Source organism: Agelaius tricolor, unplaced genomic scaffold (assembly GCF_023055355.1).
Source record: "Agelaius tricolor isolate 1412-34295 unplaced genomic scaffold, bAgeTri1.0.p SCAF_38, whole genome shotgun sequence".
Lineage (NCBI taxonomy): Eukaryota > Metazoa > Chordata > Aves > Passeriformes > Icteridae > Agelaius > Agelaius tricolor.
Window position 1 is genome coordinate 1,379,062 of NW_027269298.1, and position 21,968 is coordinate 1,401,029.

The 21,968-nt window shown below is 59.5% G+C and overlaps 1 protein-coding gene across 4 annotated transcripts in view; it reads left to right on the forward strand.

The window, feature by feature from the left end:
• Positions 1 to 21,687, forward strand: part of LAMC3 (laminin subunit gamma 3) — a 31,172-nt gene extending 9,485 nt beyond the window's left edge. The window contains exons 3-31 of one of the 4 annotated variants that reach the window (XM_071453831.1): positions 159 to 290; positions 2,063 to 2,578; positions 6,458 to 6,762; positions 6,954 to 7,084; positions 7,958 to 8,124; positions 8,662 to 8,850; positions 9,028 to 9,145; positions 9,231 to 9,329; positions 9,531 to 9,667; positions 11,071 to 11,187; positions 11,455 to 11,650; positions 11,839 to 11,951; positions 12,232 to 12,450; positions 13,861 to 14,049; positions 14,132 to 14,377; positions 14,733 to 14,886; positions 14,989 to 15,131; positions 15,213 to 15,391; positions 15,857 to 15,995; positions 16,403 to 16,608; positions 16,888 to 16,964; positions 17,082 to 17,216; positions 17,496 to 17,640; positions 17,756 to 17,917; positions 18,131 to 18,233; positions 18,327 to 18,526; positions 18,655 to 18,801; positions 19,000 to 19,099; positions 19,722 to 21,687. In XM_071453831.1, coding sequence (XP_071309932.1) covers positions 159 to 290; positions 2,063 to 2,578; positions 6,458 to 6,762; positions 6,954 to 7,084; positions 7,958 to 8,124; positions 8,662 to 8,850; positions 9,028 to 9,145; positions 9,231 to 9,329; positions 9,531 to 9,667; positions 11,071 to 11,187; positions 11,455 to 11,650; positions 11,839 to 11,951; positions 12,232 to 12,450; positions 13,861 to 14,049; positions 14,132 to 14,377; positions 14,733 to 14,886; positions 14,989 to 15,131; positions 15,213 to 15,391; positions 15,857 to 15,995; positions 16,403 to 16,608; positions 16,888 to 16,964; positions 17,082 to 17,216; positions 17,496 to 17,640; positions 17,756 to 17,917; positions 18,131 to 18,233; positions 18,327 to 18,526; positions 18,655 to 18,801; positions 19,000 to 19,099; positions 19,722 to 19,966 — 5,009 coding nt within the window. In that variant the 3' untranslated portion in view covers positions 19,967 to 21,687. Of the gene's footprint in view, positions 1 to 55; positions 2,579 to 6,457; positions 6,763 to 6,953; positions 7,085 to 7,957; positions 8,125 to 8,661; positions 8,851 to 9,027; positions 9,146 to 9,230; positions 9,330 to 9,530; positions 9,668 to 11,070; positions 11,188 to 11,454; positions 11,651 to 11,838; positions 11,952 to 12,231; positions 12,451 to 13,860; positions 14,050 to 14,131; positions 14,378 to 14,732; positions 14,887 to 14,988; positions 15,132 to 15,212; positions 15,392 to 15,856; positions 15,996 to 16,402; positions 16,609 to 16,887; positions 16,965 to 17,081; positions 17,217 to 17,495; positions 17,641 to 17,755; positions 17,918 to 18,130; positions 18,234 to 18,326; positions 18,527 to 18,654; positions 18,802 to 18,999; positions 19,100 to 19,721 lie in introns of all 4 variants that reach the window. The other 3 variants (XM_071453833.1, XM_071453832.1, XM_071453834.1) reach the window with 3 other exon arrangements.
• Positions 21,688 to 21,968: the final 281 nt, after the last annotated feature.

A 21,968-nucleotide genomic window follows, 5' to 3' on the forward strand; every position in this document is an offset into this window, starting at 1 on the left:
GCCCTGTTCCTCCTCTCCAGATTTAATTAACGGGCCTTTCATCTCTACCCTGAAGGAATCTGCTATCTTCTGTCTTCTTAATTAACGTTCATTAAGCAAATCAGAAGAACATTTTCTCCTCTCCGCCTCCACGGCTTTTAACCCTTGCGGGGTTCCAGGTCTGTGTTGGGGCAGAAGAAGGCTCCTGGATGGGTTGGTGTCATCACAGCCTTGGTCACCACACCCCTCAAGTGCTTGGACCAAAGTCCTGGAGCAGTGGGTGAAGTCTCTCCAGGTACAGAGGAGTTCAGGTGAGGTTGGGCTTTGCTACCAGTGGACCACAGCAAGTGTAGGGCATCCCCTTGGGCAAGGGGCAAACTTGTGCCCACCGCCAGCAGGAGCCTGGGGAGGGCTCATCCAGTCTGGGGCACAGCTGAATCCATCTGGGAATGTGCAGTTCCCACCCCAGCTGCAGCATCCCCACTGCTGAGCACAGCAGTGTCAGCGCCAATTCCCATCAAGCTCTGGCCCTGTGGGCCATCCCCCCACACCCAGTGGGCTGTGCTGGAGGAGGAGGAGGGACTGGGACATCATCAGCATCCTGAGCCCTGGCTGTGTGGTGTCATCACTCTCTAGCATGGACCCCTCTGTGACAGGGGCAGGCAAATCCTCTCAGAGATGATTGTTGCATCCCAAGGAGGAGGAGGAGGCAAACTCTTGACACAAAAGGTTTGGTTAGAGCTCGGTGTTAATAGTGCCAAGGTTGTGGGATCAATCCCCATATGGGTCATTCATTTAAGAGTTGGGCTCAATGATCCTTTTGGGTCTCTTCCAACTCAGAGTATTTTATGATTCTATCTCCTGTCCTGAGCTTACAGCCTCAGTACCACAGGAAAAGCAAAACACCTGGAAAACCTCATCCCTGCAGGATGCAAATCCCATTAAAACTGGTGCTGGAAACGTGTGGGACAATTATTGAGCTGCAAACCCTTCTCTTTCTCCCCGGAGGCTGACAGTGGGTTTCCCACTGGCTGCCCACTCCCAGGCAGCTGCTGCACAGCTCCTGGATGCTGGGAAATGCAGCCTTCCCAGAGGAGCTGGCTCTGGCTGTCAGAGCCTGGGTCAATATATGATAATGGGGCTTTGAAACGGCGCCGCTGCCCAGGACTCTGATTCACAGCTCCCCTCTGGTGCTTGCTCCCGCAGTGTGTAGGGGAAGGAGAATAAAATAAATAAGAGTAGAAGGGAAGGGGATGAAGGGAGCTTAAATTATATATGAGTACTAAGTTTCCAGAGCCCCTGTGGGCAGCTCAGTGAAGTGGTGTGGGGGTCAGAGCTCCCCTGTGCATCCCACTTTTGCAAATACAGCCCCGTGGCGTGTGGGTCAGGGTTTGCCCAGGGGCATGGCACCGTGCCAGGCTGCCTCTCTTCCTGTTTGCTGTCACCCTCCTGCCCTCATGGGTCAGATCTGGAGGGTGCCATGGTCCCCAGAGGGATTCCCCTGGCACAGATTGTAATTAGCATTAGCTGAGAGCTGCTAATGAGGTCTGGTGATGATCTGGTTTTGCCACCCCATGAAGATGCCTCCACAGGAATGTGCCCTCACTCGGGCCCAGGGGACTGGGCTGGCTCAGGGCAACAGGCAGGGATGGGACCCCCCACTCGAGGGTGCTGGGGTGTCACAGACCCACATCCCAGGGAGGTTGGTGTGGGTGGGAGAGCAGTCAATGCCCCCCGTAAATCAGTGTGGGCAGAAGAAGGTGCTGAATCTGTTTCAAAGCCTTTCCCTAATCCCCTCTTGATTTTGGGACTGCAAAAAAAGTGAGGACCCCTACCAATTGAAGGGAAAAGCCTCATGTGAGGTATGCACCACCACAAGCTCATTCCCAGGGCTGAGAAATGGAGGAGCTCAGCTATGCCCACGCAGCTGAAGCTGCAAATCCCCAATCCACAAAGCAACGGAGATGTTTTGGGGATGGAGCACTGGATGGTCCCATCCCCACGGCCTGAGGGACTGGGATGTCCTGCGGGGATCCCAAACACCACAGCTCTGTCTCACACACGAGTATTTCGACATTCCCAGCAGCTTCCACAAGATGGACCTCGGAGCGAGAGGAGGTGCCGGGTAGGGGGACCCGTCCCATCCCATCCCACCCCGTCCCATCCCATCCCATCCCGTCCCGCCCGCTGCCATCCAGAGGAGGCTCAGAGTCCGGCCAGGATTTGCACGGCATGGCACGGCCTCCGGGGCTCTGCCTGCTGGCCCTGCTGGGGCTGGGGCTGGGGGGCTCATCCCCCTGCTGGGACCCTCGGGGGCAGCCCCGCCGCTGCATGCCCGTGTTCGAGAACGCCGCCTTCGGCCGGGCCGTCCGTGCCAGCAACACGTGCGGGTCGCCGCCGGAGGATTATTGCCTGCACATGGGCGCCCAGCACGCCAGCGCCCTGTGCCACCGCTGCGACGCCAGCGACCCCCGGCGCCACCACAACGCCTCCCTCCTCACCGACTTCCACAGCCAGGAGGAGAGCACCTGGTGGCAGAGCCAGTCCATGGCCTTTGGCATCCAGCACCCCAACTCCGTCAACATCACCCTGCACCTGGGTAAGCGCCAGCGGGAGCCCCGGCGGGGCCGGTGGAGGGCAGGGGGTGCGGAGATGGGGCTGGATGCTCCTGAGCCCTGCAGCGCTTGCTGCCAGTGTTGGGTTAAGGAGGGGACCATCCCCAGGGCTTTTTAGGGGGTGTGTGGAGGGAGCTGCACTGTGCAGAGCACTGAAAGGACTCGGGGAGGGTCTGCCCTGTCCACCAGCCGAGCCCCGGGATGCCAGGAGCTGTGCCTGTGCTGCTTCCCAGGCAGCCGTGCCCGGAGTGCCTGCTCCCCCCTTCACCCCAGGATGCTTTTTTCCCTGATTTTGGAAGCCTGCGGAGCAGGAGGCAGATGGTTCCTACCCTGGGAGAGCCTTGCCCGGGGAGGGTGGCTGCCATGGGTGCCAAGCCCCCCCGTTTCACCCCCGTGCGTTGCTCAGGGTCCCTGGTTTGTCTCGGGGTGCCGAGCTCCAGACACACCGTGCAATCCCAGTAGGTTTCCCCAGCTGGCATCCGACCCTCTGTGTTTTAAATACCGTGCAAGCCGCCCACCTGGAGGGTACTTAAACCCAAGGGGCATGCCTGGCATTTTAAAAAGGTTTTATAACATTTTCCTGCCATCTAAACTCTCCTGGCTGTTGGCCAGCGCTGTAAAATCTTCATTCTCTGCAGTCTCCTGCCATCTGCATGCCGAAGGCGGGTAGTGGAGGGGCTGCGGCTGGAGCCGGTGAGGGGACAGCCGAGTGCCGGTGTGGCACTGGTGAGGGGACAGCCGAGGGTCGGTGTGGCACTGGTGAGGGGACAGCCGAGTGCCGGTGTGGCACTGGTGAGGGAGCAGCCGAGGGTCGGTGTGGCACTGGTGAGGGGACAGCCGAGTGCCGGTGTGGCACTGGTGAGGGGACAGCCGAGTGCCGGTGTGGCACTGGTGAGGGGACAGCCGAGTGCTGGTGTGGCACTGGTGAGGGGGCAGCCGAGTGCCGGTGTGGCACTGGTGAGGGGACAGCCGAGTGCCGGTGTGGCACTGGTGAGGGGACAGCCGAGGGTCGGTGTGGCACCGAGCCGTGTTGGCGGGACCCAGCGCGGTCGGGGCGGCCGTGGAGGGTCCGTGCCTGCCCCGGCAGGGTCGGCGGAGCTGCCTGGCTGCGTGGAGGTCGCTGCTTTCCCTGCGAGGGGAAGGGCATCTGGTCCTGTCCCCGGGCCGCGCTCCCCGCCGGGCACCAGGAGCGGTGCTGGAGGAGTCTGCCATCCTCACTCCCTGCTCCTGCCAGCCCTGAGGGCATTTCCCGGCCTCTTGAGCACCCAGAACAGGCTGCCAGGTTGTCCCCAGTCCGTGTGTGGGTGACCCGGGGCACAGACCACCCGAACGCAGCCTGTGTGGCTGAGCCTGCTGCCCCTCCGGGCAGCTTTGTGGCCACCAGTCCCAGCTCGGCACAGCGACATGTGCGGGCTCTGCAAGCCCCGGGGCTTCTTTCCCATTCTCTGTCCTTCTTGCAGCTCTTCCCTGGCTCCTCTGTGGTCTTTCTTGGACCCCACACTTGGGTTTCCAGTGGAGTCCAGTCCCTGTGACTGCCCTGCTGTGTCTGTCTGTTAACACAGCCAGGGCTCAAGCATTGCACCAAGCTCATCTTCCAGCCCTATCATAGCCCCTTTGTGAGCTGGAGCATCCTCTGCCATTCCACCCTTCTTCCTACATGGCTCCTTTATCTTGCCATGCCAAAAAATACCATCTTGGTGCTTGGCACATCATTGTCTGACCTTTCCCACAATTGCCAGGCCCGTTCTTGTCCCAGCCACAGATGTTTTTATTGCTGCCTTAATGCTTCCACTTGGGTTAAGCAGGAAAAGCCCAACTGCAGTCCCCTGGAATGAACCTGGGCTGAGTCCTTGCTCCTGAGCTCCACCGAGTAATTGGGTGTTTCATCCCATGCAGTGTGTCCCCTCAGCCTGCCTGTCTTGCTCAGTCACACCTCTTGTAAGTTCTCCAGCGTGGTTGCCTGGGGAGCTTATTAAATAAGACATGGGATGACTCGGACAAGCCCCGTGTTTACCTGCATGTTGTTGATTGGCGTTAATTAGATTATGCTCCTTTAAATCTCTCTCTCTGTGAGGTTCCAGCCATGCTGTTATGGTGCAGTGGGCTTGCAGCTGGTCGATCATCCCAAGTGTCCACAGCTCTTGTATTTGCCCTGTCAGATGTCAAGGAAGGAACTCAAAATATCCATGGCTTGCAAAGGCAACAGACGCCAGGGCTCCTCAGGAAGCAATCTGAATGCCAATGGCTCACTTTGGAGTGTCTAGATCAGGCATTATCTGTGTCTGTGACTCTGATTTTCCTGTAGGACTAGAGATGACAGGACATGTTGGTGACATGACTGTCCCACATGCTCCTTTCCTTCTCTCCAGAATTCTCTTCTTGGGGCCCCAGAGCAGTACAAGCTGCATTTTGGGCTCAGGGGAAGGCAGGTGCATAGCTGGGAGAGCACCCAGGGGTCCTGGTGCTGCCTGTGCACCCTTCCCAGCATCACTGTCCAGCAGCACATCTGGCTTTGGGACATGTCACACCTGAGCAGCAAAGAGGAGACAACCAGCCTGGTTTATTTTCTGGATTTTTTTTTCCTTAGGAGAAATTGGCTGATTTAAAAGCCTGTCTGGGAAAAGCACATGAAAATTCGCAGACAGGCTTTTTAATCAGCCAAATTTCTCCTCTCACGAAAATTCCTCAGAAAAGTGAATCTGCTCCACCCCAGCTGGAGGCACCAAAATGGGGCTCCCCCAGCGTGGCCATCCCCTCCCTTCGCACGGGGCCACTTGGGGCAGGGGTGGTTTATTGACACAGCCCTGCCTTCCCTTCCTCTCCCAGAGGAAACTGCCCCAGGAAGTGACGGCCCCGACCTCGCTGTTTTGGTAGAAACCCTCTGGGGACCGCGCTGTCTGGGAACGGGCGCCTACCAGGGTGCAGGACAGGGCCACCCCCGCTGCCACCAGCGCGGAGCGGTCCCCGAGGGAGGGGAGAGGCACAAGGCAAGGGTGGGACAGCCCAGCTGCAGCCCCTTCTCGGCCCTCGTCACCTCCGGGTGGGCTGGGAGTGGGTCTGTCCCCCTCTCCCGGCAGTGCCGGGCGCTTCCTGCATCCCTGATGGGATGCAGCTGCTTTTCCCAGCGCTGGTAGCCGGCTGCCTCGGCTCCCCCGCAGCAAAGTCGCAGCACATACGCGACAGTATTCATATGGGCCCAATTAAAGGCTTGTTTTCCTAGTCCCGGAATAACCCCTCTAACATTCCCAACTCATTATCTTTTCAAATAAAGCCAAAACCTTGCAGCTAATTGTTTTGTGCTGTCAGGAGTGGTGCTGTTATGGAGCAATTCGGGCTTTGAGCTGGTCCTTCATCTCTGGCAATTAAGTGGGTCTGATGTTCACTTTGGTGTTTTCTCTTTTCCTTTCTGCTAATCCTTTCAAGCTCTTTCAGAGCTCGCCGGACGCCCCAAGGATTGGTGGCCTCTCTTTGTCTTCATCCCAGCAAAGATGGAAGCAATGCCAGGTCCTGGCATGCAGCTCCCTGGGAAGGGATTGGCCTTGACCCTTTCCAACTCTCCATCCCTAAAGCACCACTGCCCTGGGGATGCTTTCAGTGCTGTGGGCCTAACTCTCCCCCACAGCCGGGATTTGGAGCTGCTCTTTGCCCGTGCAACCCACCCAGTGCAGCACACAAGGGATGGGGGGCAAGAGCTTGGATCTGGACAGGGTTTGGGCTGCGCCAAGGAGGAGCTGGTTGAGGGCAGCTGGGTGGGGGTGGTGATTTGTCCATTTTTAGCTGTGCTGGGTGCTGCAGGGTGCTGTCGGGATAGCCCAGGCTGTGGTGGCCAGCAGAGGAACACAGCGTGGCGGCTCTGTCCCCAGGCAAAGCCTACGAGATCACCTACGTGCGGCTGAAGTTCCACACCAGCCGCCCCGAGAGCTTCGCCATCTACAAGCGCAGCCGCGCCGAGGGGCCCTGGGTGCCCTTCCAGTTCTACAGCGCCTCCTGCCAGAAAACCTACGGGAAGCAGCCGCGGCAGTACCTGCGGCCGGGAGAGGACGAGCAGGTGGCCTTCTGCAGCGACGAGTTCAGCGACATCTCCCCGCTGAGCGGCGGCAACGTGGCCTTCTCCACCCTGGAGGGACGGCCCAGCGCCTACAATTTTGATGGGAGCCCCGCGCTGCAGGTGCCACCGGGGTGGGAGGGGGTGTGGGGCACGGAGCCTTGGGATCAAGGGAATTATTGCACCCAGCTGGGGTAAAAGTGCTGGGGATGAGCTGCAGCCTGGCTTGAGAAGCTGCAGGATGTGGCCTGGTTGGGGTGGGAGCTGGTGCCACAGACCTCTCCACCAAGGTGGCTTCCCCGTGTCCCCTGCAGGAGTGGGTGACAGTCACTGACCTGCTCATCTCCTTGAACCGGCTCAACACATTTGGGGATGACATCTTCAAGGACCCCAAGGTGTTGCAGTCGTACTACTATGCCATATCTGACTTCTCTGTTGGTGGCAGGTGAGGAGCAACCAGGCAGAAGCATGGGGACCTTCTTAGGGCTGTGGGACTGGGGCACCTGATCCCCACCTCAGTCTTGTCTGAATTGTGATTTTGGGGTAAACTGCTCAGATGTGGCTTTCTCCATGTGTAAACTGGAGCTGGAAATGCAGAGATGGGTGATGAAACCTGGAGACCTCCCAGCGGTGCAGAAACGTCTTTTCCCCACTAGCCCAGTCCACGTGCCATCAGCTGTGTTTGCTTTGTTCCCTCCCAGCCCAATGGCTTTTCATGACACTGGGGCTCATGTTGCTCCTCCTGTGACCCTGCTGGTTCCTGGGCACTGCAAAAGGGGAGCCATGGGGTTCTAGTGGAAAGATGACCCGAAGCTGCAGAGGCCACTGGAGGAGCTTGGAGTCAGCATGGCTACAGGCAGAGAAGCTGCAACAGCTGCCAGCAGGAAAGGGCAGCAGATGTGGGACAGAGATGCAGGTGGCACCCACTTGGTGCTACCCATGGGCTGTGCTGCACATGCCCTTCCCCAGCTGGGAGAAGTGGAAAATTTCCCCATCCCTGAGAGCGCTCTCTGCCCCAGGCAGCGGGGCTGGGACGGCTCCCAGCAGGCAGACCTGGAGCTGTTGTCCCACCTCTGGGGCCAGCAGCTGGAGCTGGTTAGCACGGGCCACCCTCAGTGTGTGACCTCCCAACTGGCCAGGCTGGGAGAGCCTCAGGGACGGGATGGGCGGCCTCAATGCCAGCCCAGCCTGAGCTGCTCTCACCCCACAGCCAGCCCAGGAGCAGGGTCACACACTGCACAGCCTGGGCACTGTCCCACTGCTGCTGCTGCCCACACTGTGCTCAGAGTGGCTGCCCCGTGCTGGTGTCTCACTGCAGGTGCAAATGCAATGGCCACGCCAGCGAGTGTTTGCCGGACGAGGCCGGGCAGCTGGTGTGTGTGTGCCAGCACCACACGGCTGGCACCGACTGTGAGCGCTGCCAGCCCTTCTACCAGGACCGGCCCTGGGCGCGCGGCACGGCCGAGGCTGCCAACGAGTGCCTCCGTGAGTATCCCTGGTGGCTCCCTGGCCACAGCCATGGCTGGCCCTGATGGGTGCCCTGCTGCTGCTGTATCAGCTCACCTGGCACCTCCTGCCCTTCCTGCACCTGCCCTAATGGGTGCCCTGCTGCAGCTCACCTGGCACCTCCTGCCCTTCCTGCACCTGCCCTGATGGGTGCCCTGCTGCTGCATCAGCTCACCTGGCACCTCCTGCCCTTCCTGCACCTGCCCTGATGGGTGCCCTGCTGCTGCTGCAGCAGCTCACCTGGCACCTCCTGCCCTTCCTGCACCTGCTCCATTTTGGGAGGATTTGTACCCCGGGGCTCCCCTTCACTGCAGCACCCCGAGTATTTCCATTCCCTTTACCCCACGAGTGCAGCCATCTGCTCCGTGCATTGTACTGCACCCACCTCTGCTTCCGAGGGCAGAGGCACCGCTGAAAGCTCTCACTGCTGAGCCAAGAGGTCCCATCTGGCCCATCCGACCCACAGGAGGTTGCCATAACCTCCGGTGCCCACCCGTCCTCCCGCCTCTCCCCCAGCTTGCAACTGCAGCGGCCGCTCCGAGGAGTGTTTCTACGACCGGGAGCTGTTCCGGCGGAGCGGGCACGGGGGACACTGCCGCAACTGTCGCGACAACACGGCCGGGCCCCACTGCGAGAGCTGCAGGCAGAACTACTACCGCTGGGAGCCGCAGGGAGCCTGCCAGCCCTGCCACTGCCACCCCGCAGGTGCGTGCGGCTGTGCCCAGCTGGGCTCCGGCTGCAAAATTACCGATAGCCCAGCCGGAGTTTGCTGGGAGGGATGGATTTGGTGGCTTCTCTCTTGCTCGGGATTTCCTCATCTTCCCCATCCTGTGTCTCTCCCCGGCTGGGGTTGAGCCTCAGGGCTGGCCGGGGTCCCCGCAGGTTCCCTGCAGCCCCAGTGCGACAGCTCGGGCACCTGCGTCTGCAAAGCCAACGTGACGGGCTGGAAGTGTGAGCGCTGCAAGGACGGCTACCACAGCCTCAGCGAAGGTGGCTGCAGGTGAGGAGGAACCTGGCCCTGGACAGGGGCTCACCCCATCCTGCCTTTATCTCACCCCATCCTGCCTTTATCTCACTCCATTCAGACCCTGCAGCTGTGACCCCGCGGGCAGCGTGGGCACCTGCGACCCCAACACGGGGCACTGCACCTGCAAGGAGAGGGTGGAGGGGCACTTGTGCAACAGGTGAGCACCTGGCATGGGGGCAGGAACACTGTCCCTTACCAGTCTTGAAATTGGTGGCAGGGTTGTGGGGCTGCATCCCTCTGGGCCACTGGGGCTGGGCTCACAGGAGTGTCACCAGTGTCCCACACGGAGACACTGCCGTGGTTCCCTGCAGCTCTGCCTGCCCTGTGCCATGTATTCCTGTTTCCTCCCCGTGCCCAGGTGCCAGCCGGGCTGGTTTAACCTGCAGCCCCACAACCCCATCGGCTGCACCAGCTGCTTCTGTTACGGCCACTCCAGCGCCTGCAGGGCGGCAGATGGCTACGAGGAGACGCACATCCGCTCCGATTTCAGCCAAGGTAACGACCGTCCCCAGCCCCAGGTAAAACGGAGGGCACTGCTCCGCCAATTTCAGCCAAAAATGTTTGGAAAGGATGTGGCTGAATGTTCCTCTTCGGGGCTGAGCATCTCCCTTTGGAGCTAACTGGTGGTGATGGGTGGAGAGGGATTTCTCTGGCTTGCCCCTGTTTTACTGTTAAATTTCTGCTTCTCCAGCTCCACGGGGACAGGGTATCCGTGACTCCCTGTGGCACCCCTCCATGCCAACCTTCTCCTGGGGCTGTGCATGGCTCAGGGAGGGCTGTGGGGCCAGGCATGGACATTGCACCTCGCCAGGGACTGCAGGAGCACTAAAGATCAGCTCAGAAAGATAAAAAACCAACCCAATAGGATGGAGCCTGCTGGGAACTTTCCCAATGATTCCCTCCTCTCCCCATGCTCGGCTGGGATGTGACAGCGCAGTTGGACGGGCGGGAGGGAGGGAGGCGGTGCTTTTGCCTGGCTGCTGGCAGGGCTGGGTGCGTGCGGGATGCTGGGGAAGCCCTGCCATCTGCCGCGCACGCCGGCGTGTGCAGCCCCGCGCGGGGACACCGCGGGGACGGGCACCCCCGGCGGGCACCCCGCTCTGCCGCGCCTCTTCCCAGATGGAGGCGAATGCGCCAGGCACGGGTGGATCTTCTTAATTGCCTTTAAACCGCGCTGCCAATTGCTGTGCTGCTGGAATGTCTTCGCGGCCTTGAAAGCGATCCAGGCTTTAAACCGAGTCTTTTTTTCCATCCTTCACACAGCCAGTTTGGGGCTGCTCCTTTGGGGACTGGGTTTGGCAGTTTCTGAGCTGAGATGCAGCCACAGCACCCTCCTAAGTCCCCGCTCCCCAAAACATTCCCCAGTCCACAGTGGAGGGGGATCAGATGGAATTTTCTTACACTGGGTGAAAGTATAAATTGGGAATGATTTGATAACAGAGCACAGCCCACTTGAGAGATTTCCAAGTGTTTGTCCTGCAGAGCTGGAAGCAATAACTAACCCCTGTGGAATGGGGGGGAGTTTAACTGGTTTCTTAAGGAAACCAACTTAATGCAACTATGGCCCATCTCTTCTGGGCTTCTCCAGCATTTCTCCTCAGGCTTCCTGTGCTCAGCAGCCCACAGTAATGTTAGAATGGCAGCACAAGCAGGAGGGCAAAAGTTTAAAGATAATAATTTCCTCCAAATCTAAGAAAATAAATAGTTGAGGCGTGGTTAAGGCCACCCTCCAGTGCATGAGAGCAGAGAGCCCAAGTGGGGCAGGGTGTTACAAAGTCCTTTCCAAGACTCAAGAGAGTGTTGGGAGGAAGGACAGAGCCCCTGAAAGCAGCACCCTGCTGGTGCTGTGCTGCAGGGACTCACTGCTCCCTTAGCTGCCACTGTATCCTGTCCCACAGGGCTGGAGGGCTGGGCTGCCACAGCTCCAGGCCCCACAGAGCTGCCTCTGCGCTGGGCTGGCCAGGAGATCATCACCGAGTGGGATGGAGAGGAGCCAGTGGATTTTCTGGCACCAGGTATTGTGTGCGCTGGGTCCCTGAGGTGCTCTTGTCCCACTGCCAGGCTGGTGCAGGAAGCACTGAGCTCCATTGCAGAGCTGAGCAGGTTTCTGTAGCAGAAGACAGTGGGGGGGTATTGGATTGGGACCCCAGGAGGGCAGGCTGGAGCTGGCAGCACCCTAGGAGGGTGACTGTGGCTCCTGATGATGGTGGTGGGAATAGGGCTGCACTGGCAGAGCTGGTGCCTCCATGTCCTACAGACTTTGCTCCTCTCTCCCCTCACAGAGAAGTTTCTGCAGAACCAGCACCTCAGTTATGGGCAGGTCCTGTCCCTGCTGCTGGGAGTGGAGAACGGGACAAGAACAGAACCTGGGGTGCCCCTGCTCCAGGCCCAGCTGCTGCTGGAGGGCGAGGGGATGAAGATCACCATGTCCAGCAGCAAGAGCCAGCTCCAGCATGGAAAGCAGGTTGTCACCTTCAGGTACCCATCACAGTGTTTTGGGGAGACAGTGGGGTTTAGGGCTCAGTGCCTGACTTGTCTGGGCTGCCCTTTACTGCTCTCTGCCCCCCTTGGGGATTTAACTGTGCTGTGCCTGGGTCCCAGCCAGGAGCTGAGCTGTCCTGCAGCACCCAGCTCATGCTGGCCCTGTCCTGCCTCCCCCACAACAGGCTGCATGAGGCACAGGAGGGTGCAGAGCCTTTGCTGTCGGCCTTCAGCTTCCAGCGCCTGCTCTCCAACCTGAGCTCCCTCCGCCTCCGCGTGAGCCACGGCCCCGGGAGAGGTGGGTGGCTCCACAGGACATCCCCGTGGGGACCAGGCTGGGGTGGGACTGGAGACATCTCCACAGGACATCCCTGTGGGGACCAGGCTGGGGTGGGACTGGAGACATGGAAGCAGCATCAGCTCTCAAGGATGAGAGGGATTGTAGGGGGTGTTTTGGGGCAGGGGCTGCCTCCTCTCTGTGAACACCCCTGGGCTCTCAAGGAGGTGTTTTGGGGTCTGTCTGGAGCATTTCAGAGCAGAGCAGCATCCCATTCCCACACCCTTCTCCCCTCTCACAGGCAGGCTGTCCCTGAGCAAGGTCCAGCTCACGTCTGCTCGCCCCGGGCCGGGCCCACGGGCGGGCTGGGTGGAGGAGTGCACGTGTCCCATGGGATACACCGGGCAGTTCTGCCAGTCCTGTGCACCTGGGTTCAAGAGGGAGATCCCATTTGGTGGCCCCTTCGTCAGCTGCGTGCCCTGCACCTGCAACCAGCACGGGGACTGCCACCCCCTCACAGGTGTGCACCCCCCGGCCCCTCCACTCACCTGCTGCTCCGTGTGTGGGTGACAAATCCCTGCCTTTGCTTGTTCTGAGGGAAGCTGGGAACAACTGGTGAGGTTGTGGTTCCCAAAATTTGCAAGTTGAATTGCTTGGGTGGTTCTAGGGACAGCGTTCATAACTGCAAAGATAGAGATTATTAATGAAGTGCAATAATGGTGGTAATCTATAATTAGAGGAGCATTTTTCATGATATTTTATGACCTCTAAGGAGGAGGAGGGAAGGGTGCTGGTGCTCAGAGGAGTGAGGGAGCAGGGGCCAGGACAGCAGAGAGGGTTTTGCTAGGCTGGATCTCACAGGCAGCTTCACTGCCTGATGAGAGGAGCAGGACTGGGGTGCAGCTCTGGAATCTGCAAATTCAGGGTTAACCTGAGCAGAGAAACAAGGAAAAAAGCAGGAAAACACAGAGGGAAGACACCAGAGGAGCCAGCTCTTGTGCTGCCAGCCCAACCCCTGGTGGCTGTCTCTCCTCAGTGGGGAGCAATAATGATGCACGGCGGGGATGGAGAGAGCTGGAGGAGGCAGAGAGCTCGGCCAATGCCCCTGCCCTGCCCACGAAACCACGGGCGGCAGCTCTGCAAACCCGCCCTCATCCCGCAGAGCGGGGCTGGCGCCGCCGACTGCACAATCCCCAGGGATGGGGCCAGACTTTTGATGTTCCGGCCTGGGCGCTGCCAGCCTGCGCACTTCCTTTAGTTTATTTTTCCACTTCTTCCTGCCACCCGCTTTTTCTTTCTTTTCCATCGTCTGACTCTGCCTGGATGTGGGGAAAATGGAATAACACCCCCTCCTGCGCAGCCTTCCTGGTATGACCGACCCCACAAAACACGGGGGAAAATCCTCCCCCTGTCTCCTCTGTCTCCAGTGAAGCAGAGCATCTGCCTGGAGCTGGGGGGTTCCTTGAGCACTCTCCCTCCTCTTCCTCCCTCTCCTCCTCACAGCCGATTTCGGAAGGCTGACTAAGAGGCTCGGCTCGCTCTGGAGATGCTCCCCGGTGGGTGCCGGGCCGGCTGTTTGTGTTTCCCAAGCCGGGCTGGAAAGGACGCGCCTCGACACTCAGAAATCTGTTGCGGATTACGGCAGGCGCCGGCAGCCCCCGCACACATTGATGGTGCTGCGTGTGCCAGCGCTGCCTCGTCCCTGCATCGCTGTGGCCGCCGTGCCCTCTCCAAAACCTTCTCCCTCGACCAAAGACAGGGCAAGGAGGGAAAATGTCCCGAGCGCTGGTTGGAGATGTGCAACCCCTCGCTTGGAGCTGCACATCCCTCTTGCCACGCTCAGTGCTGGGGTCTCTATCCCTCCCGCAGTCCCCGTTGTTATTCGGGGTTGGATTTTCGCGGACCCTCAGCTGGGTTTTCCTCCCCGCAGGGCACTGCCAGTGCTCACACAATACAGAGGGTCCCTCCTGCGAGCGCTGCAGCCCCGGCTTTTACGGCAACCCCTTCTTGGGGCGCTCGGATGACTGCAAGCCCTGCCCCTGCCCCGGCCGCTCGCCCTGCACCCAGGTGCCCAGCACTGGGGAGGTGGTCTGCACCCACTGCCCCCCGGGGCAGAGAGGTGAGGCTGCGGCTGGGTGGGCACAGGGGCTGTGGGCAGCGTGGGCGCGGCTGGATCCTCCCCACCGTTCCGCCTTCCCCAGGAAAGCGCTGTGAGCTCTGTGATGATGGGTTTTTCGGGGATCCCCTGGGGCAGAGAGGCCCCGTGCATCCCTGTGAGCCGTGCCAGTGCCACGGGAACGTGGATCCCAATGCCGTGGGGAACTGCGACCCCGTGTCCGGCCGATGCCTGCGCTGCCTCCACAACACAATGGGCGAGCACTGCGAGAGGTGCCGGCCGGGCTTCTACGGGGATGCGCTGGCTCCCAGCCCTGCTGGGAAGTGTGCTCGTAAGTACAGCCCCCGGGCACAGCTCACCTGCAGCCAAAATCCTCCCAGCAGCGAAGGCAGAGGGTGGAAGGGGGATGCCTAGCAGGTTTAGGGGCTGATGGATGGTCCAGGTCACCCCCACGTGTTCCCCTTTGCCCTCTTGCTCCACTGCCATCCTTCCCCAGAGATACTCTGGCTTGCAGGGGCTCTTTGGAGCCCTGGCTGATGGGGGAATGTGGCTCTCCTCATTGTCAGGAGCTCAGCCCCAGTGCACGCCATTCCTGCAGTCCCATCCACCAGCCCCGTGCTGGGATTTAAGGGTTATTTTGTCTGGTTATTTATGCTGGGATTTAAGGGTTATTTTGTCTCCCATAGCTTGTGATTGCAACCCCAGTGGCTCAGACCCGAGGCTGGAGGGCTGTGATCCTGTCACAGGCCAGTGCCACTGCCTCCCACACGTGACAGGCAGAGCCTGTGGGCAGTGCCAGCCCGGCTACTACGGCCTGGAGCCCACCGTGGGGTGCAGGAGGTATGTGGGGCACGCCATGGGGCTGCCAGGGAGCGGCTCCATGCTCCCAGCTCTGTTCTCTGCATTGATTGCCTGCTCATGACCCTCCACTTCTCATGCCAGCTGTGAGTGCCACCCAACAGGGTCCCGGGAGAGCGGGTGCCACATGCTGACGGGGCAGTGCTCCTGCCAGCCTGGTGTCACAGGGAGGAGATGTGATCGGTGCCAGCATGGCTTCTTCGGCTTCTCTGCCAGGGGCTGCCGAGGTAAGGGGAATGGGTGCTGCATCTTTGTCCCCAAAGCAGGGCTGGCAGCCACACTGTGATGCCTTTCTGCCCCCACTGCAGCCTGCAACTGCTCCCCGCTGGGCTCCACCACCCCGCAGTGCCACGAGAACAGCACCTGCCTGTGCCACCCTGGCTTCGTGGGCTACAAGTGTGACCGCTGCCAGGCCAACTTCTTCCTGGAGCCACGGAGCTCCCACTGCCAGCAGTGCCCTGCCTGCTATGGGCTGGTGAAGGATGAGGTACAGCCTGTGCACTGCTGGGACAGGCACAGCACCCCTGTGTGACAGTGTTTACAGGGGTCTTAGGATGAGGGAAGAGATGAGGATCTGACTGCATGTTTCAGAAGGCTTGATTTATTATTTTATTATATATATTATATTAAAACTATGGTAAAGAAAGGATTTCATCAGAAGGCTAGCTAAGAATAGAAAAAGAAGGAATGATAACAAAGGCTTGTGTCTTGGGCCAAGAGTCTGAGCCAGCTGACTGTGATTGGCCATTAATTAGAAACAACCACATGAGCCCAATCCCAGATGCACCTGTTGCATTCCACAGCAGCAGATAACCATTGGTTACATTTTGTTCCTGAGGCCTCTCAGCTTCTCAGGAGGAAAAACCCTAAGGAAAGGATTTTTCATAAAAGATGTCAGTGACAGCCCTGCAGTGCCTCACTGTCCCCCCGTGTCCCCCTGTCCTGCCCACAGGCTGACCTCCTGAGGGCCAGGCTGCAGCAGATGGAGGAGTGGCTGCAGAAGCCAGGCTGTGACACCCACCCGGGCCAGTCTGCCATGCTGGGAGATGCACCCCGTGGAGATGGGCTGCCAGGCCCACACCTCCTGAGAGGTACAGGGGACTCCCCTTCCTCCCACCCATTTCACCCTCTGCTCCCTCAGGGTGCTGTGACATGCTGGGGGGTGCAAGGAGGTCCCAGGTGAGTGCTGGCCTCAGTGTGGTGTGACCTGGGTGGGGACAGTGGAGGGGACATGCCTTTGTGGGAGGACAGAGCTCTGCAGGGATGCTCACACCACTGAGGTCTTGCAGCAGGCAGTGGTGGGCATTACTGGGGGCTGAGCACCAACACATGGGAACCCTTTGGGTGCTGAATTCCTGGGTCCCTCCTGAGCACCCAGAGGGACTGTATTCCCCTTTCATCAGTAGGTGTTAGGGGCTGGGGCATGGGGCAGCTCCACAGGGCAGCAGGGAGCCCTGAGCAACCCCAATGGGCAACGAGATGCTTGTGCTGTCCACAGGTGCCTGGGCCACCCTCTTGGTGCAGGTGGGGCAGCTGGCAGGGGCACTGGATGCTGCACAAGGCCGTCTCAGCAATGCCAGCCAGGCCACCAGCTGCTCCCATCATGGACCCCCCAAGACCTGCACCCTGCTCTCGGAGATCGGGGCCGTGCTGCAGTCGGCTCAGCAGGAGATCCTGCATGCTGCAGACACCCTGGCTACCACGGTGGGGGCTCTCATGGCCTTGGGCTCCTGAGAGGGGTGGTGACAATCCTGGGGGCACTGGGATGTGCCTCCCAGGACTGTTGGGGTGGGATGTGACCAGCAGAGTGAGTGAGTGGGAAAGCCTGGGGTCCATGTGGGTATAGCCCTCCTTGCAGCTGAGTCAAGAGGAGATATTTTCCTTGCTCTAGCTCTTTGGGAGGTTCTTGGTGATGCTGGGCTGGCAGGATCCAGGGGTGCCTGCTTCCTGCCAGGGTCTTAATACTGCTGTTTGCATTCCAAGGAAATTCCCCAGGAAATCCCACGGCAGCCCACAAACTGGAGCCACTGGGCACTGGAGGCTCAGGCTCTGTCCAAGAGGTAAGATTTGAACAGGCAGAGGAAGGAAGCTGTCAGCCCAGCTGGGGGTGCAGGGGGCACTCCTTTGCCAGGAGGCCAACCCTGATTCCCTCTGTCTGGGTGTCCTTGACCCTGCAGCCACAAGGACTCCATGGCACGGGTGGAGGCCATGGTCAGGAGAGCACTGCGTGCCTCCAACGCCAGCTCTGAGCTCCTGAGGAACCTGCTGGAGAGGAACACCACACAGCATGTGCAGCACGAGCTGGAGGCTGGGTGAGGGGCTGGCAGGGCACCAGAGCCCCTTTCCTCTGGCCAGGCCACTGTCACAGGGCTCAGTCACAGGGATTTGCCACCTGCCCAACAGGCACGTGCTGAGCACCTTCAAACTCATTGCACTGCAGTGCTGTAAAGCTGAGGGACAGGGTGCTGTGTGCTGGGGGGGGTCAGGAAAAGCCCCCAGAATTTCCTGCTACATCCATGTCCAGGGCCACATTGTCCTCTTCATCCTGCAAGGGACCAGAGGGCCCTGGCTGACAGCAGTGTCCTGTGTAGGTATGAGGAAATCCAGCGGGCACAGGAGGAGCTGGGTGCTGGCATGGCAGAGGTGGCAGTGGAGGCCAGGAGAGCTCTGGCAGCTGTGGAACAGGCACAGGCTGACCTGGCTGAGAGGCTTTTGCAGGTGGCTGCTCTGGGGCAGGTGAGCAGCACCCAAGCTACAGCTCCTGCTGGCATCCCTACCTCCTGCTTTACCAGTGCTGCCCCCCGAGCTGGGGCATGATCTCATGGAGCCTTTGGCACTCCTGATCCTGCAGCAGGTGCTGCCAATGCAGGCTGGAGACCTGGCACAGGAGCTGGCAGTGCTGGAGCAGGCAGCAGCAGCCCAGGAGCCGTTGGCTCAGCAGGCTGTGGAGGCATCCCATGCACTGGCAGCTGGATTGCACCTGGAGCTGCAAAGGACTCGTGCCTTCAAGCAGGTAATTGCTGCTCACAGGAATGGAGCCCCATCCCTGCTGCTCCAGCAACTGGAGGGACCACATTGCAGCTAGGGAGCTGGGAGAGGATGTTTTGGGAGACATCTTCCCTTGGGCTCCCAGATGTCCCTAGGAGCTTGCCTGCCAAAAGGGAGCAGGCTGAATCCCATATTTCCCTGCTGCCCAGCCTCATTCCTCCTCTCTTCTCCTCTCCAGCTGCAGGACCAGGCTGGCTCTGCCCATGACGTGGCCACCATGGCTGTGTCTCGAGGAAAAGCTGCGCTCTCTGATGCCGAGTCCCTCCTGGCCAGTTTGGAAGGTAAAAGGCACCGGTCAGAGCATCTCCAGCCACAACCTGGCTCTCACCAGGTGACAAGGGGACAGTTTGGTGATGGCCAGGTTGCTCCCATAGGCATGAAGAAGGTGCTGGGGCATCGGAAGAGTCAGGCTGCCCTGAGGAGGAGGATGGCCACCGTGCGGGGCAGAGTGGTGGTGGATGCTCAGAGGAAGATTAAACAGGCAGAGAAGACACTGGGAAACTCCCTGTCCATCTCCACCACAGCCCAGAGGACAGCTGGGGAGGCTGAGCAAGTCTCTGAGGAGAGTGCCAAGGTCTGAGCTGAGGGATTGGGGTGGAGCTGCTGGGCATGGCCAGGCTCAGCCATCACCTAGAGAGCCCAGGCTGCTGCAGGCAGGGCTGTGTGTCCCCAGGTGACTGTCCCCATCTCTGTCCTTTGCAGAGGGCACGGGCTATGCTGCAGGAGAGCAAACAGGCCCTCAAACACGCCAGCCAGCTCGCCATGCGTGCCAATGAGACCCAGTGGGAGCTCTCCCGGCAGGAGCACATGGCTGAGAAGCTCAGGGGAGACCTGGAGGAAGCACAGCAGGTCAGCTGGGCTCCCTTGGGCAGGTTGTGTCCTCCAGAGCATGGAGGCAGCTTTGCCCACAGCCCAAAGCATAGGGAACAACCCGGCTTGGGAGCTCCACTGTAGGGACAACACCTTGGGGATGTTCCTGGGATGTCCTCTACCATCCAGCCAAGGGTCAGTGGTGTCCCTGATCTGGGTGTCTGTCTCTGTTGGAAGGTGGGATCAGAGGTGAGTGAGATGGCAAGAAGTCTCCAGGAAGCCCGGGGCTCACTCATGTCAGACATCGAGACCCTGAACACCCTGCTGAGCAGCCTAGGTGAGACCTGGGGGGGAAATGGGGGGCAGGTTCCAGGGACAGGGCTGGGCTCTTGGCCAGGGCTCTCCTGCTTGATGGCCATCCAGGCTGAGCTGGGTGCTCTCTGGCTGAGATCATCCATGGTCTCAGCAAGGCTTCTTTAAGGCTCATGTCTTGAGGAAAACCCTCATGAAGAATGAATTGGGGCTTGATGAATGTGTGTGCTCATGTCTGCTCTGGGTACACTGATCTCCCTTGGGATCCTCAGGGGGAGCAAGGCTGGCAAAGTCCCTTTGGAACTGAGGGCTGTGCTAGACTGGGTTTGCTCCTTGTTGCTGGTTGGTCTTGCTCCAGCTCCTCCTGTTTTCATCACGTGGGTTTATTTCTGAGCATTCCAGGACTCTTGCATCCAAGAAACTTTGCAAAAGGCTGGAAACCATGACCCATTTGTAAGAATGAGAAGTGCCCAGGCCCTGCCTGGAGCCACAGCTCTGTTTGCTTGTCTGTGATCAGTGAGAAGCTACAAAGCCTCCATGCCCTACTGCACCCACTCCTTACAGTCTGCCTGGTGCCATGGAGTACATCCAGAACATCTCCTGTCCCCTTCTCTGCTCTCATCCATGTCCTCTCCCTCCCTGCCCAGGTAACCTGGAGCAGGACACGGAGGTGGAGGCAGTGCTGAGTGCTGGGAGGCTGCAGCTGGAGCAGCTGTGGCTGCGCCTGGCCACGCCGGGTGCCCTGGCCAGCCAGCTCAGCCGGCTGCAGCAGGAGGCGGCGCGGCAGCAGGAGCAGATCCAGGCGTTTGAGAGCGACTTGGCTGAGATCCGGGCCGACAAGCAGAACTTGGAGGACATTTTGAGGAGCCTCCCTGAGAGCTGCTCCAAGTGACAGGTCGCTGGCTGCTGCCACATGTCCCCTGTGCCCACCCTGCACAGGGAATGGCAGAGGGAAGGGCACTCTGCATTCACCAGCACCAATCCCTCCCACTGCACTGCCCTCCTACAGTATCACACCCCAGGTCCTTGTCCACACCCGTTCAGGCTCTGCATCTCAAGCACTCTGCAGCATGACTCCAGCCACCACCTCTGTCCTTGGGATGGGGGGACACCCACCCACCAGGGGCACTGATGTTTCTGTGCAGGATATGGAGCCATTCCAGGGTTGGTCTCTCACTGCAGAGTGAACAAAGAATCCTCACAGATCTCCTGCATCCCTCCTTTCCCATTGCAGCATGGTGCACTGGGCAGGGACAGCTTCCCAAGTATGCAATGTACCCAAGCTGTACTGCCTGGCACTCCCTCCTGCCCCAGGAGAAGAGAGAGGCTCTGACACGTGCTGGAAGCTGGTCCTGCTGCACAGCACCCTGCTGTGGTCACAGAGGTGCAGAGAGGAATCCTGGTGAAGCCAGCCAGAGAGCTGCTTGCCTGAGGGCACACAGCTTGCCTGCTTCCCAAGGGAAGGGAGCTCACAGCAGGGAGGGCTTAATTAATGAGCAGAAACAAAGCAAAGATGGATCCTCACCCAGCTCCTGGAAGGCAGGTGGGACATCCTCAGCCTGCTTCAGCATGAGAGGAGCTCAGATCCTGCTGTTCCCTTGCTCCAGGGTAAGACAAGGCCACAGCCAGCTCTGCTTGGCTCACTGAATGTCACCAGGCATGGCTATAAAACAGCCAATTGCCACCAGTCCCAGGGGCTGTGTGGCAGAGATGCAGCCAAGGGGGGAGTCAGAGCAGCAGCACCCACAGCCCCACGAGCCCCACTGGAGAGGAGCTGGCTGATGGCAGCAGGCTGTGCAGCCAGTGTGGACTGGATGGGGAACAGCTGGACACCCGCTCCTGCCTGTGTCACTCCCACGGGGTGGCAGAGGTCAGAGGCTGCATTGCCTTTAAAGGAAAGGCATTTCTGTTCCTCTGTGCTCCCGTGTGGGCTGGGCTGCAGGACAAGCCAGGTCCTGGCTCAGCCCACCTTGTGTTGACTGTGCTGTGACTCCAGGTAGCTGAAGTCATTCCCATGAGACCAGAAACGAGTCCCCAGGCTGGAGCTTGCTTCATTTTTTAACCGGTTTTACCTATGTTTTTTCTGCTCACAGTGCTGCAAATCAGGTTTGCTAAAGTCTTGTGTAATTTATGTAAAATTGCTGCCATCGATGTTGAATCCCCCAGCAACATCTCTGGTGGGTCCAGTGGCCTGGAAGGAACACAGGAGTCTCCTACTGAGAACAAAGCCATCGCCTTTCTAATTCTGCACAAAAGCTGCCCGAGGAGTGGGGTGCCAGAGCTGCAGTGCTGTGGGGGTGTGATGGCAGGGGCTCCCCTGCTGCTGCCCAAGGACAGCTCTGGGAAAGCAAAGCCATGGAACAGTGAGAGCACAGCGTGATCCGCCTTGGCCAGAGGCAGGGGGCCGTGGCCACTTACTGTCTCTCTGGGAGGACAATTATACATCTCCAGCGAACACACAAATTTGCTGCTCTTACAGAAATGTCAAGCCTCTGCTGTGTGCCTGCTGCTGAGGATGTGGTTCACGCTGCCTCCTGCTCTCCCTGGAACTCTGTGTTTTTCGCTGGTGCCACCTGCCTAGAGCTGTATCCATTAAAAATTCTTAATATAACACACAGCTGTCCATCCAGGGTGTGTCGCGGCAGGAGAGCACACTGTACCTGAGTCTGCTGCTTTTAAAGAGCAGGGGTTTGAGATGCGGCTGCATTTGGGCCGGTGAGGGGCAAATGTCTGAAAATTCTAGCATAAGATCATGCTAGTACATGATTTTAACATAAGGTGTCAGGCTGACACAGAGGGGGCGTGCGACCCTGGCCGGGACACGCATGGCCGGGACATCACCTCGGCCAGGACTGTCCGTCGGTCCATCCCTTCTCCCGCTGCTCGCACTCCAG